The sequence below is a fragment of the Patiria miniata genome, unplaced genomic scaffold, assembly GCF_015706575.1.
Source record: "Patiria miniata isolate m_02_andy unplaced genomic scaffold, ASM1570657v1 HiC_scaffold_5, whole genome shotgun sequence".
Taxonomy (NCBI): domain Eukaryota; kingdom Metazoa; phylum Echinodermata; class Asteroidea; order Valvatida; family Asterinidae; genus Patiria; species Patiria miniata.
This window is the reverse complement of record NW_024037072.1, coordinates 955,872-973,143: the sequence shown is the minus strand read 5'-3', so window position 1 is coordinate 973,143 and position 17,272 is coordinate 955,872. Positions and strand designations below refer to the sequence as shown.

At 38.9% G+C, this 17,272-nt stretch overlaps 2 protein-coding genes across 2 annotated transcripts; both read right to left on the bottom strand.

The window, feature by feature from the left end:
* Positions 1-1,785: 1,785 nt before the first annotated feature.
* Positions 1,786-13,791, bottom strand: LOC119740804 (zinc finger CCCH domain-containing protein 15-like). The gene is made up of 10 exons (XM_038216238.1): positions 13,620-13,791; positions 10,046-10,144; positions 8,775-8,883; positions 8,343-8,495; positions 7,392-7,483; positions 6,232-6,423; positions 5,651-5,797; positions 5,046-5,150; positions 4,247-4,406; positions 1,786-3,444 (listed from the first exon to the last, which is right to left on the bottom strand). The coding sequence occupies exons 1-10, from the start codon at positions 13,686-13,688 to the stop codon at positions 3,236-3,238; spliced, it is 1,335 nt and encodes a 444-aa protein (XP_038072166.1). The 5' UTR covers positions 13,689-13,791; the 3' UTR covers positions 1,786-3,235.
* Positions 13,792-14,205: 414 nt separating this feature from the next.
* On the bottom strand, positions 14,206-17,249 carry LOC119740805 (SOSS complex subunit B1-A-like). The gene is made up of 6 exons (XM_038216239.1): positions 16,789-17,249; positions 16,204-16,342; positions 15,941-16,012; positions 15,712-15,784; positions 15,495-15,573; positions 14,206-15,388 (listed from the first exon to the last, which is right to left on the bottom strand). Exons 1-6 carry the CDS (start codon positions 16,874-16,876, stop codon positions 15,183-15,185), a joined length of 657 nt encoding a protein of 218 aa, XP_038072167.1. The 5' UTR covers positions 16,877-17,249; the 3' UTR covers positions 14,206-15,182.
* Between the last annotated feature and the right edge of the window lie 23 nt (positions 17,250-17,272).

Sequence of the window (17,272 nt, the reverse complement as noted above, 5' to 3'; positions counted from 1 at the left end):
TTCTATTTTATAAGTTTTTTTTCAAAGAATTTGTTTTGGATTTACAATGATTGAATTTTTTTACTTGACCACCTGGCTCGGTATCATTTTTTATTCGTATTTTTTTTTTCCTTTTCTTTTTTGGTTTTTGAAGGATGTATTTAAATTTATGTTTCAGTAATAAATAGGTCTTGTAATGCTCGAAGGGTAGATGAACATGGAATTAAGTTTGGAAAAAATGTTGCAACCTGACGTCACTTTTTTTTCATATATCATCTCAATGAAGGTCAGTCATTGCAAAAATGATGATAAGACATGAATCTGGAACTGAGAAACATTTCCAATTTTGTTACAAAATAGAAAATTTCCTTGACTCTCCATAGAATTTGTACACAACCGCTAAAGTTTGTATAAATCGACATAAAAAGCAATAGGCTAGAAAGAAGGGGAAATATTTTTACAATGTTCTGTGGTGTATTTAACAATGATTCGTTTTTGAAAAGGCCATCATCTTAAAATGCTTTTGATAGTAACTCATTGAAGGCATCAGTTCGGTTTTTTTTAATGAATAGTTCGGTCGAATTTGAAATTCAACGAGAACTAGTTTAGGCCAAAAAAAAAAAGTCTCCGGTTTCTGGTATGTGCGCCCGTCGCCGTAGCCATGCGCGTTGGCAAAAAGAAAGATGATGTCTCAAAACCGCCAAACTCACTGGTTTGACTGGAATCCTGCTGCTGCACAATTTTAACGTGTTTTTAGATTGGGTTATGGTCGAGAATAAGCTTTATGTGGCCTCTCTGGACTCCCATATGTTTGCACTAAGTTTAGTCGGGCACCATTTGCAGTCATCAGCCGACATTTGAAGCAAAAAAATCAGGTTAAAAACAAAAAAAAGCCGCGTTGCCGCACCACTTTTTGGGCAAGCTCCATACCAGAAACCGAACACTTTTTTTTTTTGGCCTTATGGTTTACTTTTTCAATTATATAGGCATTTCATACATTGATGTATTATTGGGTACGGCATAAGCAAATTTTTAATTTGTCCATTTTTTGTTTGTGTTTGTTTAATCATGTAGGATATTCAGTCATTCGTGGGTTATCTTAATGAGTGTAATTTAAACTATTTTTATTCATAACTTGGGGGCAAGAATACTTAAGAATTATATATGCATGTTGGGATATCATGTCCACTTTGCCTTCTGAAAATAACAAAATAAACATTATTTTCATAATGAAATCCTGCATTCTCCTTTGCTTTTTTGTTGATGAATATGAACTTCTTGATCTTGCTAAGTATTGCATTCAGTATTTAAACTTTGTATTAAATGCCAGTACAACATAAATGTCACTCCCTCTCCCTGTACCAGCAATGTTCAGATTTACTTCACACATTTCTTTTAAGAGACGTCCAGACAATTATGTATTTTATTTGTTGCCGTCCCCATCCCCGACAGTAAATTTGACAAGAACCTAAACTGCTCACCAATTTTGCAATATACATGTACATGTACTTACCTCATTTAACCATGGGATCTGTTCAGTCAAACTGGTTGAATTTCATCCACAAATTTCTGAGGTGAGTTATTGAGAGCTTGACTTCTCACAATGGCCTGGTTCTGTCCCTACAAGGAAGTGCATTTTTGGTCATCTCAGTACCAAATTCTGCCTGATACCCTTTCCCTCCAACCCTTCGTGCTGCGAGCCAATATTTCCTTGCAATACAAACCACGGCCCTCTAACTCCGCCATAATGCATATATAGAGTGAATTCAAATCAACAAATCAAGGAAACACAACATAAAAACAACATAAACTGCATCAATTCACAGAACTGAAGTTTATTTGTATGTACAAGGTATTAAATGGGTATACATATACACGAGTTTGAGCAGCCCATGCTAATAAGTTCCAATAATTTTGACAAAATGATCTCTTAAAATTCCCTATTTCTGTCTTATGGAAATCTGGGATAGGACAAAAGTTTTAAATAAGACATGGAGAAAAAAAAGGAGTAGTCTGGAAAACAAAATGTAAAACTTAATTCACAAAGAAATTAATCAAATAATATATCGCCAAAATGCCCTTGTATTGTGAAATTCCTACAACACAACTTTGCCAAAATAAATAAAGAAAATTAATTTGTGACCAAAGCCAAAATCTGCCAAAAGATTTGATCATTATATTTTTCCCACTGTTTTCTAAAGGACAAAGCATTCACACAATTGCCACTTTACTCAGGAGGGATTATTTTTTAACTGTTGCATTTTTTTATTCAGTTGCTCTGGTAAGGACTAGATTGCAGGCAACCGACAAACTAATATTCAATTTGCCAGGGATATTTTGTGGTTTAAGAACAAAAAGAAGTTCAGATAATTAGCAAAAGTTCAGCCAGATAAACGTATTATTTCAATAGATCTGTGCTTTTTCCAAAGGGCATCCCTTGCAACTGCTACAGAACCCCCAAATCCTGACTTATTTTAACAAATACACATATTTATTAATAGCTTGCAAACCATTTCCTCACTCCGAGGAAAAATATTACAATATATTTTTCGGGATTTACACATTGTGACACTCCAAGATATTACAGAAATAAATTGCAAAAGTGTGTTCTGTAAATGCATGCACACACACACGGTCAATCAAGAGATGCAAGGGCCGGATATGGGCAGCACATTCGTGGGTTGCAGTCCAAATGTTATATGTTGGGCATTCTGGCAAAATGAGACAGAACAGGGTAGAGGCCGAAAAGGTTTGTGTGTATTAGGAAAGAATACAATTCTCCTTGCAATACTGTTTGTTGCACTTCAATCGGACATTCCATTGAAAAGTTATTGCTGTTCAAAGTTCACATTTATTGACATGTCAAAAAAGCAAAATACTGAGAAAAGGGCCTTTGAAGTTTCAAGTTTTGTATTCGTGAAAATGAAAAATGGCAATTGTTTTTCCTTAAAAAACACTTTTAAGCCATGATTTTTCACGACATACCAAAGATTACAAATATCAATAAATCTAAAAACAAAACTGGTTCAATGCTTTGCGTTTTTCTCCACTACGGTCTGTGCCCAGTTCCACCTCAGTTTGCCAGAACGCCCCACATATCAAATATTGTGTGGTTCAACACAACTTTGTTGGAAAATTAAATTTGTTCTGCCCATTTTAGCATTATTTTAGCCCATTTGTATGGGGGGGTGAGAGAGCAGAGTGGGGAATGGAAGCGATTTGAATCATTGTTGGTCTTGGAGTGTCACAAGCTACCTCAATCTTTCAGTTCCAGGTCGTCCAGTTCCTCCTCCAGGTCTAGATCTTGATCAAAGAGGTCTTCATCAACCTCCACGTCTTCTAGAAAGAGATTCTCATCGACTGGGACTCCATTGACAATGGCAGCGGCTGCACCTGCTGGTTCTTCTGCTTCCGATGTCTCATCTGGAGGAAGGGCTGCAGCTTGGTCAAGTTTACTGTCTTCATCTAAGGAATGATAGGAACATTCATCTTCAGTCTCTAGTTGTTTGAATCCATGCTATAAACAATTCTATCTCTACTAAATGCTTCACTTTGAGGCTAAGAACAATTTGAAAAACCGCAAATACTTGACGAGAAAGCAAATTTTATATATTTGGAGGAATGTTAATTAAGACACTTGTTTTTAATAGCATGGCATGGTAACTGCTAGCTGAATAAGTAATGTCAGACAAGCACTTCTAACGATTCCAAAAAGTCGTTTCTAAAGTTTGAAGAAATTTACTGGAGTTGGGTTTGAACCTGTGACCTCTGGACTGCTGTTCCGGTGCTCTACCAACTGAGCTATCCAGCCCTATGTTGGTGGTTCCCCATTTTGTCAATGTCTTTGTTCAAGGGGTGCTAATCAGAAGCCATAAACCCGTATATACAATATATTGAGGGATCACGCCCAAAGTCACAACACTAGCAACATTAGCAATGCTGCAAACCTGGGAAATAGCAAACTGGGATCTCTAAGCGAGGATACAGTTTTATTTACAAATATTCAAATAAGCCACAAATTGAAACTGAATAGGTGCATTATATTAATTTTTCAAGGTTGAATCAAGAATATGACTGGAGCTGATTTGAACCTGCGACCTCTGGATTCCGCAAAGTGATTGGTTGCGGTTCCAGCCAATCCAACCCCGGCAAGCTCGGTGGTTTAGTGGTAAGCTTGTGAGTTATTCTCTGAAGCCCTCTGGCAACACAGAGTATGTTTATGAAATTCCATCTGAGAACGGCAAACCCAATATTACATCAACAGTACCTTCTTGTTGTTTGTCCTGTAGTCTGGTTCCGGGCAGTGAAGTCTCGGCGACCGTACTCGTCTCTCCTTCTCTCTTGTTACTCGTTGACACTGTCCCTGTTCCGTCTACTTCCGTGGCCTTGATAGATTCTAGCCTGACGTCTTTCACAGCCACTGCATCCTGAAGGTTGCAATAGATCAGAAATTACTTGCTTTGCAAGCTGAAGTATCATAATTTCAGGATATCGATAAAATTATCATTCTTTTAAAAATCTTTTGAACGTTGTATTTCAGTCAACATTGAAAAACGGCGACTGAAAAGTATACCAGTCGAAACTTTCTGGCAACCACTGTTTCTCTTCAAAACTTTTTACATTGTGTAACCACAAATTATTTCCAAATAATTAGTACCAAACTAAACTAAAGATTTTTTGCTGGGGGGGGGGAAGGAGGGTAGGAAACCTTTTTTAAGGACCTTACTTTTGAAGCCAAATAATTTATTTGGAATTTAGGTAAAAATTTTTACATTTTCTGATTATTCAGCAAAAATATTACGGTTATTTTTGGCTCAATTATGTGGATGAAAAGTTAAACCCAATTTTGTACCTGCCAAATGTGACTCTCAAGCACAGAATATATCAAGCAAACGTGTTTACTACAAAAGAAAATATGAATTAGTCTTCCTCATTTCTGAATCGATGAGGAAACTAATCACCAGAAAGAGCTAATATCCTGCCCGTCAATCACTGATTGCCATGGTTACTGGGTAACCATGGCAACAACAGGTGGAAAGAACAGGAAATCACAGGCTTTGACATACCCCTTCATCGTCACTATCTCGTTTGTATTGTATGTCGTCTGCTGCTTCATCATCATCATCCCCAATCAGGTCTGGATTGAAGGCAAAGAGCTCACGACCCGTGATCTGAAATAACAAAACCGACATTTACATTATCTTCTTAAAAGTCCTCTTCAAAAAAATGATTTTGGGGGATTCAGGCTGTTACTTGCTTTATGCAATGTATACTTGGGCAGGCATCCAGCTGTTTATTGTACAGCCTCTTTACTCCAACTATTTAGGTCCTGGGCATTGCTGATCCACAATACAGGATAACAAAAAAAGGATTTCAATAAGTTACACAGGCTAATGAACTCATCAGAGCATTGAAACCTGATTATGTGATAACATGCCAGCAACCCAGTGGAGGAGCTTGAAAGATCCAGGCAGAGGCCTCCAGCGACAAAAAGTGGATGATTTTGAAGGATTCATGTGCTTAGAATTTTGAATTCTTCACAATTGGAGGATATTTGAGGATTCAGGCTGCTTCTGGGCAAGAGAGCTCAGGGAGTTAAGGTTAATGAGAACTGACAATGATCTGGCCTGATCTTCCTTGTACAAGCTCCATCTTGGCAAGTGCGACTCACCCCTAGACTCTTGCCCTGTTTGAAATCGTTCTTCTTCTTGTTCGTCTGACTATCCAAGAGGGCTTTCTTCTCAGTCAGTTTCTTCTTCTTCCACTCTAGGAACGTCTCCAGGGTTATCTTGGTTTGCTGTAATCCTAACTTTGCCCTCTGGATCAAGGCAACGGAACACAAGATAAGGAATGAAAATAAATGAAATCTCAAATTTGATGTTGCATACTTTAATCGACAATCACTTCCCTTTCCTTCTTAAGACTGGCGGAGACCCAGGTGATGTTAGACATTTCTCTGATCATGTTTAAATCTGTTAATTGCAACCATGTCTTACAACTCTAAGTTTGAGACATGGAATGTGAGACAGAGAAATAGAACCTAAGTCTCAAACATGAGACCAAAGATTTGGAACTTGAGACTTAAGACATTGGACTTGAGACTTGAGATTTAACAGTTGAGACGTACACCTTGAAGCTTTGAGCAATGACCATTGAGAAGACTTTTGAGATTTGAGATTTCAGATTCAAGATCTGAGACTTCAGACTCGAGATTTGAGATTCCAAAATTTGTAAACCCCCAAGACAATGTACCTCTTCCTCAATGAGTTCTTCTATCGTAATCCTCTGATCCGGTTGCTCCTCATCTTGCTTCTTCTTCTGACTCTTCAAGACAAACCCAGGTGGCAGGGCGTGGCGGTACATGCATTTGTCGCCGCCATTAGGACACACCCAGAACCATCCGTACTTGCAATCTTCAATGGCTTGGATGAAGTATTTGCACACCTACAGCGAAAAAAAAGTAGGATTTTAATTTTCCCGTGTGGTTGAGCTCATGTCATGACATTTGCTAAGTACACAATTTTCTGCTTACTAATTCTTTGTCTATTTCACGGAGATCGTGAGCAGTAAGCACAGTAAAAGGCATGCTAGATCAAAGGAAACATTCACTTAAATTAAGAGATAACAAAATAGAATTTGTCTATGCATATACAACCATCGGCACATGTATGCTATGAAATAGTGCCTAAGTTTCGTACAATGTTCTGCTATAGTTAGCACAACTTTTCTGCTAACTATTAAGCAGCAGCATTAATTGACCTCTTTTCTTTCCCAATGTGAACTGGTGAAAGTGGAAGCTTCATAGTTCCTGTGATTTCAGTGGTTTCTTTGTGCCATTCTCTTAATCTGATTGGCTGAAGTCACTTGTGAGAAGCAGGTTTTACCACAGTATAAATTAAGACACCAATGTTGAATGGCGGCTTTCAGCAATATGTAAGCATCAACAGAAAGCTGTTCCACTGTTTACATGATGGAGACTTGATATGTATAAAGTGTGTAGCAGCATCATGTACTCAAAACTCTTTCTGTCAATGCTTTGAACAGCGTGCAGTCTCATGGAGATAATAATCATTTCGAAGGCTACTCATCTTCACTCGCAGCTGAGAAGCTGAACTGCAAAGGGCGCGGCCGCAACATGGTGGAGCCGCAGGCATGTAAAGGCACCTTAGGCAGCCAGCCATACATGGCCCATATATGACGATTGAGCACAGCCAGGGATCAAAAGTGTTTGATGGACAGAACATACTGCTTGAAATGTTGAGTTATCTTTTCAGGCCTGTACAAACTGTAAAACCAGTATAAAGAAGTAATAAATAGCATCGGCCGTCATCGGCAATACGTTCGAATGTCTCTCCCAGTGGTCACTCCTAACTCTTCCTTTGTGACCTGTGACCTAGTGGTTGAACTCTGACCTTGTCTGTCTTAGGTTTCTGGGAGTTTTCTTCTTGATGTTTCTGTTCCACAACTGTCTTTAGTTTCGCCTCATCCCAGCTTTCCATTGTGTCTACAAAGGAAAAAGGAAAAGACATATCAAAGAAAATCAGCCACTTCAACCTGTGGTTAAATCCCTTTACCATCTGTCTTGACCACTATCTTGTTATGGTCTCATGTCTAGTTTAAGTATCCTATTTAGTATTAACTCTGAGCATCAACTATAAAGGGCATCGTGCAACCTAGCGGTGAGGGTAAGTGATGTGCACAGTCTATGTGCATGTATACCAAGGAAGGAACGATTCTGCCTAAAATCAAGAGCAGAGTAGGCTGGTTCCTGGTCCCTTCATTGTAGTCTAGACTTGAAATGGAGAGGCAGGAACCTGCACAGAAGTGAAAGCTTCATACAGACATGTAAATGGTTGGCATGCACTGTTATCAAAGCTACTTCAAAATTCACAGAAAAGTTTTGGAGGAATGCAGGGTAATATGAATGTAGAGCCAAGTCAATAGAACCTTACATTGGCGTGGTGTCCAGTAAAAAACAGTTCAAAGAATGCACTGTTTTTCTACATATTGGACGATTTGCCCAGTGGTTAGGGTTTGTGATTTGAGGGTGAGGGGTTCAAATTCAGCTGCTGGACATATGCTGTGTCCTTGGGCAAGCCACTTTACCTCAGGTTGCCTCTATCTACCCAGGACGATATGTAGGTTCCTGTGATGGACTTCACCCCTCGGGGGGAATAAAAATATTCGCCATCATTTCATTCCATGGAAACCACAGTTACACACTGGCCTGATGAGCCAGTTTGGCTTGGAATAGACTTTACATAATGTTCCCAGAGAGTGACCTTCTCTGTCTGAGAGTGACTTTCCACGTTTTTACTCTCCAATGGTCACACGTCAAGAATCCAGTCTATCAAGCTACGTACCGTTGGCCAGCTCCTCTTCCCTAGTGTCTTCATACAAGTTCCTCTTGGCTGCCTTCCTCTCCACGGCCAAGTCATGGGAAAACTTACACTTGTCTCCCTTGGTGCATGTGCCCTGCTTGAAGAATGCACACACGACAGACTTGGGGTCCACGCCTGTTGAATGAGGCACAATGATAACATCAGGATCCAAGTAATCCATCAGCACCGCACTTCATTGCTCTACATTGTAATTTGCTCTACTCCAAAAATACATTTTGTTTGGCAAGCTTGAAATAGGTTTTTGTATAGCCCTGTTCCCTGTTCACCAAAACATTTCATACATCTCCTCTCCTGTTTCCAAATTTCAAAAGTGGCAAACTACTTGTAGAGTAGGCCTTGGTAATGGCACATTATTTGAATCTTTCTGAGATATAAAGAGCCATTAGTACCCACCCTTTGCAATTTTCTGTTGGGCAGTGACGGGCTTGAAGAGCATGTTAATCTCATCTTGTTCCTGTTTCTTCTTTGTCTTTTTATCAAGTTGCTCTTGTTGCTCCTTGGTCTATCAAGAAAGGAAAACATGTGGGAGTTTACAGATGAGGTAAAAACATCACTGTTCCAACAGCTTCATGTTTTCAAGTTTAACCTTGCTGGATGCAATTAATTGCAACAGGTGTGAACGTCTGTGGGACCCTGCTGCATTGGGCCATCAACATGTGGGCATAAACTGCCAGTTCAGAGACAATGAGAGCTAGTCCCATTGAACAATAACATTGTTGTATCCTGTTTTATTTCTTTCTTTCTGGTTATGAAACCAAGGATTCCTCAAAAGTGCCCTAAGCACTGTAGCTGGCAAGCCTGAAGAAACCTTATTGAGAGAAGATAATGTGAAGAAATTACAGTTTTAGAGGTGGAAGGAAAACCCCAGAGGAATATTCTGGGGAAAAAAACCATGGAATTAGGTAGGGATTGAAAACCCAATCCACATGTGGACCAGGACAGGAATCGAACCCGGGCCACAGCGGTGGAAGGCGAGGACAGTAACCACAGAGTCAACCTGACTCCCCTATTACAGTTGACAACCACGGATTCTGAGGCAGTTTGACTATTTTTTTTTTATTTAAGCTGTTGTACTTTATTGCGCTGGACAGGCTTCTCACTTTGGCAAGAGTAACATGTTGTTGTACTGGGTAGGTTAGGGTTAAAGGCATATAGGATCATTTGCAAACACTCAAAAATAAAACTGCCAAAACTTTGAAATAGCCCCCTTGATTGCAAGTAAATACTCGTATGAAACATCCTGTGAAATCATTGAGCCTGGTTTGTTGTCATTCTCAAGAAAAGAGAAATTGTGTACGTACCAGTACTAACGATGGTTAGGACCTGTAGGTATATGTATGTTACTTTCCCACGACAGAGCTGGCACTCGGGGACTCCCTGTGACCTATGGGTTCTATGCATAAGAGATTCTGTGAGCTGCACTTTGACAGTTGAAAATTAACAGCTTTTTTCTCTGTGTTTTTCCAGCACCAATGGACACAAAACATTGAACAGCTCAGTGGAACGATGTCTGCTATAAATTAATGCCCTTAAATCAATACACTTCATGAAATTAAGAAAAATGCAAATGATCCAGTATGGCTTTAGGTTTGAATATTAAAGTGGGAGAGGGCAGAGAGGGGGCAGAGAGGGGGCAGAGAGGGAGGCAGTGCAAGGGGGATTACCTTGGCCTTCTGATTGCCATATTTGACCTGGCTGGTGACTGTCTTGATGTACTGTTGTGTCTTGGTACCCTTCTTGTTCTTCAGACCAAATGTCTTATCCTGAAAAATAACAAAGAAAACATGAAGAGGAAACTTGTCTTCAAAAGAGATCATGATATAAGAAATATTTCAACTATGCATTAGTTTATATTTGACACTCACAATTCTAATCCAATTTTTTTTGTATTTTTGAAAAGAATTTCTGGGTAGAAAATGCACTTTTCTTCTGTATTTCTCAGTTGATGCCATGCAAATCAATGCGGTTTTGCATACTCACTGTGCCCACACTGTGCATCACAGTGATCACCATCTTTTATATTTTCTCATGGGCGTGACAGCGGCTCCAACCCGGCATCTTTCACTTAGGCTACGAGTCTAGCCTTTAGTCAAGGCGCACGAGGCTACCTGGACGTGTGGCGCCCAAGATTCTGGCACAAAAAAAGACCAGTGTGAGTGGCGAAGCCACGAGCGCCTTTACTTACTCGTGGAGCTAATCACTCATTTGTTCAAGCAATATGAATCATGTATATATACATGTATGCAGATATATTTAAACCAATCACCATGAACAAGCCATTTTCGAGGTGATGCCATGCGTGCCCGTTTGCGCGCACGCGTTCTTAAAAACAAGACGTGCACTCATTTTAGTCAATATTCACAACACGTAATTCATTATGCATACAAATTTCTCTACCAAATCGGTAGATAAATGTAAAGAAAAACAAGAGTTCTCCACGAGATAGTAAAGGCACTTGTGGCTTCCCCACTTGCACTGGTCTTTTTTCGTGCCAGTATCCGGGGCGCCACGCATCCGAGTAGCCATGCGCACCTTGACTAAAGTCTATTACGAGTCAGGCGCACTCGGTGCGCTATCTACACATGCTTCTTGAATGATGGTGGTAATTTAGGCAAGAAAGTTGCAACCTGACACCTTTTTCTTCATATACCATCTCAATAAAGGTCAGTCATTGCAAAACTGTTGAAAAGACATGAATCTGGGTCTGAGAAACATGTCCAATTTTGGTAGGAAATACTTAATACTTTAGAAAATGTTCTTGACTGTTCATTGACTTTGTACACAACCACTGAAGTGGCGTCTGGATAACTACATTCTTTCCGTTATTTAATACCTTATAATGTAGGCCTTCTCGTATATGTACGCGTCATAGAGGGCGCTGTACGGTGTGCCAGCTTAACATCATTTACTAAATTCTAGTAAACGTCGTAAAAGAAAGCCGGCGCCGGCCAAATAAATATCCACTAAAAATATCTTAAAATTCAGAGAAGTCTACCTGGACTTGTTAATTCCTTCCTCCATGGTACTAGGTTGACAATGAAAAAGTCATTTTGGAAAGAATGTTGCAACCCGACACCACTTTTTTCTTAATATATCATCTCAATCAAGGTCAGTCATTGCAAAAATATTGACAAGACATGAATCTGGGTCTGAGAAACATGTCCAATTTTGTTAGGAAATACTTAGATAATTTTCTTGACTCTCCATAGACTTTGTACACAACCGCTGAAGTGGCAAATTACTACATTCTTTCCGTCATTTTGGAATGATAAAAAACACCCTTGACTCTATCAAAGCTAAAAAGGGGTCCTACTCCTACACTACAAAATCGCGGGAAAGAGTTCCATACCTGGACATCACTTGACACCCTGTGCACAAACCAGTCCAGTATGACTGAGACTAGCCCCATAAATGTGGCCTATTTACTGGACTGCCTCCGTAAACATAGGCCACACATCCACATGTACAAAAACGTGTCGACTTTGCCAAATTTTGATTTTCACATTTAGACTTACTTTGTAGGTTTTTTTTGCTTTAGAAGCATTCTCACCCTCTATATAGGCTAATCAGAAAGTGCTGCCTTTTTCAGATGTCCATTTTTCGTGAAATTTCCAGATACATTTGCACACGTTTGCGTATCAAAATTTCAACATGAAATTTCACAAAAATTAGACATCTGAAAAAGGCAGCACTTTCTGATTAGCCTATATAGAGGGTGAGAATGCTTCTAAAGCAAAAAAAACCTACAAAGTAAGCCTAAATGTGAAAATCAAAATTTGGCAAAGTCAACACGTTTTTGTACATGTGGATGTGTGGCCTATGTTTACGGAGGCAGTCCAGTAAATTGGCCACATTTATGGGGCTAGACTAGTCCGAGTAACTTGGACCCAACTTATCGCCTTTTTTAACATTTGGACATGGTCTGGCGATAGTAAGGTCCAAGCTAATACCGTGACCTGGACAACACAGTCCCAAAAACCAACATTTTCCAACAAAAAACATCAGATTTCACCTTCAAAACGGCCTCCAAATTACTAGATATGCCACCTGAGGTACAAGTAGACATCGATAATTAAGATGGTTGTACTTGTACTGAAGTTTACTTACGATCCGGAAAAAAGTGAAATTTTCCGTTCATTTCGGAGAGCTCCCCTCGCGATCTTGAACACGTTAAATTTCCGATCGTGTTTAATGTTTGAACGACGCGATTTCTTCTACATGCCCAGCGTACATTCGATGGTCCCCGTATCCCGTGTGCGATTCCGTTACCGAGCGCGCGCGATGCATCGATTATGATAATGAGTCACGTTTGTAAACACATACATGTGCATTTCGAACTGTAAAAGGGAATCGGGAACCAGCTTGAACTGGTACCCGCCATAAAAGCTGCGCTAGTTCCCGACTCCCTATTATCGTTTGAAATGCACATGTGTTTACAAACGTGATCCAGTCTACTCATTATCATAATCGATGCATCGCGCGCGCTCGGTAACGGAATCGCACTCGGGATACGGGGACCACCGAATGTACGCTGGGCATGTAGAAGAAATCGCGTCGTTCAAACATTAAACACGATCGGAAATTTAACGTGTTCAAGATCGCGAGGGGAGCTCTCCGAAATGAACGGAAAATTTCACTTTTTTCCGGATCGTAAGTACACTTCAGTACAACCATCTTAATTATCGATGTCTACTTGTACCTCAGGTGGCATATCTAGTAATTTGGAGGCCGTTTTGAAGGTGAAATCTTATGTTTTTTGTTGGAAAATGTTGGTTTTTGGGACTGTGTTGTCTAGGTCGCGGTATTAGCTTGGACCTTACTATCGCCAGACCATGTCCAAATGTTAAAAAAAGGCGATAAGTTGGGTCCAAGTTACTCGGACATTGTCGGACTAGGGCTAGACTGAGACTGGTCTGAAATTCCAAGTGTTTTCTCAGCGCTTCAATATTATTAAGTTTTCTCCGCTAAATCTGACTTTTATCACTTTCTGATGGCTGACAGGTCACTGCAGGGAAAAATGAGTGATGTCCATGTATGGACTTCTTTCCCGATCGCCCATATCAACTGATTGTGCAACACATGTGAACATCAATATTTTTGCAAAAAGCGACATGACTTGCCGCGCGGTCGACGTGCATGACGTGACATCACATTGAAATTCTCGACATCGACATGCAAAAATGTGATACACAAAATGAGTGTTTTCAATTCAAAACAGCAACTTGAATAAATTCTCACCTCTATTATCTTGTCTTTCTTCTTCTCTACTGTTTTCTTACTTGGTGCGGAAGTTTTTTTGGGCGGCATTTTCGTCACAAAATCAAGTATCTAAAGTTCCGTACGGCCGGTTTCTGAGGAAAGCTGGCGACTGCGAGTTAAACGTGTGGTGGCGCAATGCGCGCTAACTACATGAACTAGGGAGGCGCCGTTCCATGTTATCGTGCAAAGAATAAGAAATGAACAGGGAACTAGTTTGAAATTTTCGACGGCCGATACATGTTAATATTTCTAAATAATGATCATATTTGCCCCTTTGGAAAATAAACAGCATTGCTGGTTAAGCACGTCACATTAGCACAAGACAATTTCCTCTCCATCAGAAATTTACTTTTTATCAACCAGCTCAAAAATCACAAATTTAAACAACGAATCAGCCCATTATGAGCCAATAACTGCCAAAATGAGTAAAATTAAAACAAAACAATTTCAAAAGTCTTGTGCACTGACAAATATTGGTTATACACTTTTCAAAAATTACTTATAACACAAGCCATTCCCTGTTTAAGACAACAATTTCAATAAAAGCGACTGTCACACAATGAAGTGTTATTTCAACATGACATTTATTTTCAGTCAAATCCCTTGCACGTTCATGTACATGTATATACACAGTATTAACAGTAACTACTAGGTTGTGCCATGGAGAAAGTCAAGTACATGTACAAAGAAAACAGTCAAAAGACTAACACATTTAGTACACATCTGCAGGGCACGCACATTTCCATGGTGGAAACATTGTATGATAAACCTACAGGAAATTGTAGGTGGAAGTGCAGTCTTAGCAAAGGAACTATCATTATTTATCAAGGTAACCAACTAAATACAGCACAGGATATGCCACACTACTGCATGGGAACCAGTTAATTTCAATAACAGGAATTTTGAATGAACCAAATGGCTTTTCCGACGATAGAGAGTGCACATTGAAGTTAACGTTCACAAATTCATACATTACTCAATTCCATTCCCATGAACTCAAATACTACATGTGGACTGATGTAGTTTAGACTGAAAAATTATTTTCTTGTTTAACAAATGTCGACAGCAAACTAGTACACCCACAACTTAAATAACACTGGGAACTGTGGGAACTGCAACTCTGGCTGGAATCTAACCTGTAACCATTAATTTGCAAGGGCAGACAGTCAACCTAGTGTATCATGTTAGTACAATTGTGTTGGCAAAACAAGTACATCACAATACCTACTTCAATTTATAATACCATGATTTCATTCAAAGAAATACATTTATTTTGACCATTCAAAGTGTATGTCAGCTTTTACAAATGTATTCAGAAAAATCTGCAATAGTTCATTGAAAATCCACTATACTTCACCAAAGTGGTAAAAATCCTTTCTTTCTTTTTTTTTGGTTGAGTTTGCCAAGTGTAGTTCAAAGATATAGAAACATTACTTTATTTCAGCCAAAACTGAAAAGAACAAATTCATCCTTTTTGTCTCAACAAAATATTTGTTCATAATATACCCAAAGAAAGAAGTATGCATATACATTGAACTAATGTTATCTTCCTCTTCTTCCCCTCCCCCCTCTGTGATCAGTGGAAAAGCCCGGTCCCATGCCATTCTTTGGGCCTCCTTGGCTCATTCCACCACGATTGGGGTGAGACTGGGGGAAGTTCACGCCCATTGGAGGGGTAGGTGGTCTCGGCGGCTGCTGATCATAAGTACTTTTCTGGTTTTGGTTGCCGTTAGGTCCCATTCTAGGTCCTGTTGATATTAACGTAACAAAAAAAATACAAAGAACAAATATTAACAAATAAAAAGTTGAATGCATAAAAACAAAACATTTTGAAAAAAAAAATTCTGTGCATACCTCCATTATTTGGTGGCCTACCATCACTGGGTCCTTGCCCCGGCCCCGTGGGTGAGTTGCTTCGCTGTTCTTGCAAACTCTTCAAATACCAGAAACAAAAATCAAACATTTCAGACTTGTCTTAAATTTCAGAATTTGACATTCAATATATGCAGTTTTATGATCAAACTAAAATCAAAGAAAAATAGAAATTTAAAGAAAAAGGATACATATTTACCACTTTTTGTTGTGCAATGAACTCGGCGTTGGGTTCACTCATATTTGGCATTTCTGAAAATACCATACAAAAGCTACAGAGGAGAAAACAAAATTCTCCATTAATTATTTACGTCAACAAAATTTTAAAGCTTCTTCAAAATTAGCTTCATTGCCTTGTTAAGATCTAAGATCTTAGATCTTGTTTTAATCCAAGTATTGTAAGTGAAATTCTTTTCATCATTACTTACTCTCCTATTTTATGCAGTTTTCCTCCCATTCCAGTGTATAATGTTAGACAACCTCTGAAAAGGGACGCATATCTGAAATTACAACACAAAACAAATTGTAAATTTAACATTGTAATTTAACAATAAAATATGTCAAAACACTTTTTTTTTAATCATGCAAACATATGTTAGTTTGCATTATTCAATTCCCATTAATAATTAAATTTTTCAATAATTTTACCTATTTGGAATCTATTTGACATATTTCAGCATATTATTTTTACCCTTTCGTTAATTTTAGCATGTCGCCTGGTTGTATAATTCGGCCGAGCTCATCCCACACAGACATATTGATGCAGCCAGATTTGTCGGCAACCTTACATGAACGAATCTCATGACCGTCTTTGGTTTTGGATGAAGTACCTGCAAATATCAACAAAATGACATGCATATAACTAAAATTAATATCTTAACACAAACTCAATTAGCCAAGAAAAAGATGTCCAAACATGATTTGGATTTTTTTTTTGTTAGAATATAAAATAACTTCACTTTCAATATATTTTTACAAAACAAAAATAACAAAAGCCGATATCCAATTCAACTTCTATCCCCCATCTGAAAAAGTTGTTATATTAACAGCAATTTAGAAAACAATATAAACTTACTTAATCAAAGTTCGCTCTCAATTAAATGTTTTTCTTTTTAGTAAATTTAATCTTGATAAATATTTTCATTTAAAATTAATTTCGGTTCCCCCCATGTTTTCCCACTTTTAAAAACACAATTATTCGGCAGCCGAAAGTTTTTCAGAGGGAGGAAGAAGTCTCATTGGAACATCCGCTCAGTGACGTCATGGAATACTGTACCCATTTCGAGAACGATAAAAACCATGTTAAGGTTTTTCATTCCTGGTCGTAGTTCTTTGATTGATGTGATTTTGGGTTCAGTCGTCATCCTCGATACTTCTACAGGGTCTTTGGAACAACAAAGGGTCCACAATACGCATCTCAGGCCAGTAATTTATGGGGAAAATGACAAGGAAATGGCGGTCTGTCTGTCAGCTTGCAATGGCCATTTTGTGTGTACACTGTCAAACCACGGCGATGATACGTTGTAGATCACGGCGGAATTTTCCCATTCGAAATTTAAATATACCCTCAAAATGTATCTCAGTATTCTCTAAGAGGGTCTACTGACATTTTGGGTATTGGGAGAACCCCTCACTCAAATGGGAAGGTTGAAAAATCATTGAACAAATGTGGACTAAATTAAAGTCTGTAACAGATCCACGACACTTAACTGATCATTAGCATGCTAATTTCCCGGAATATTCATCATGTGTCTAGCGCC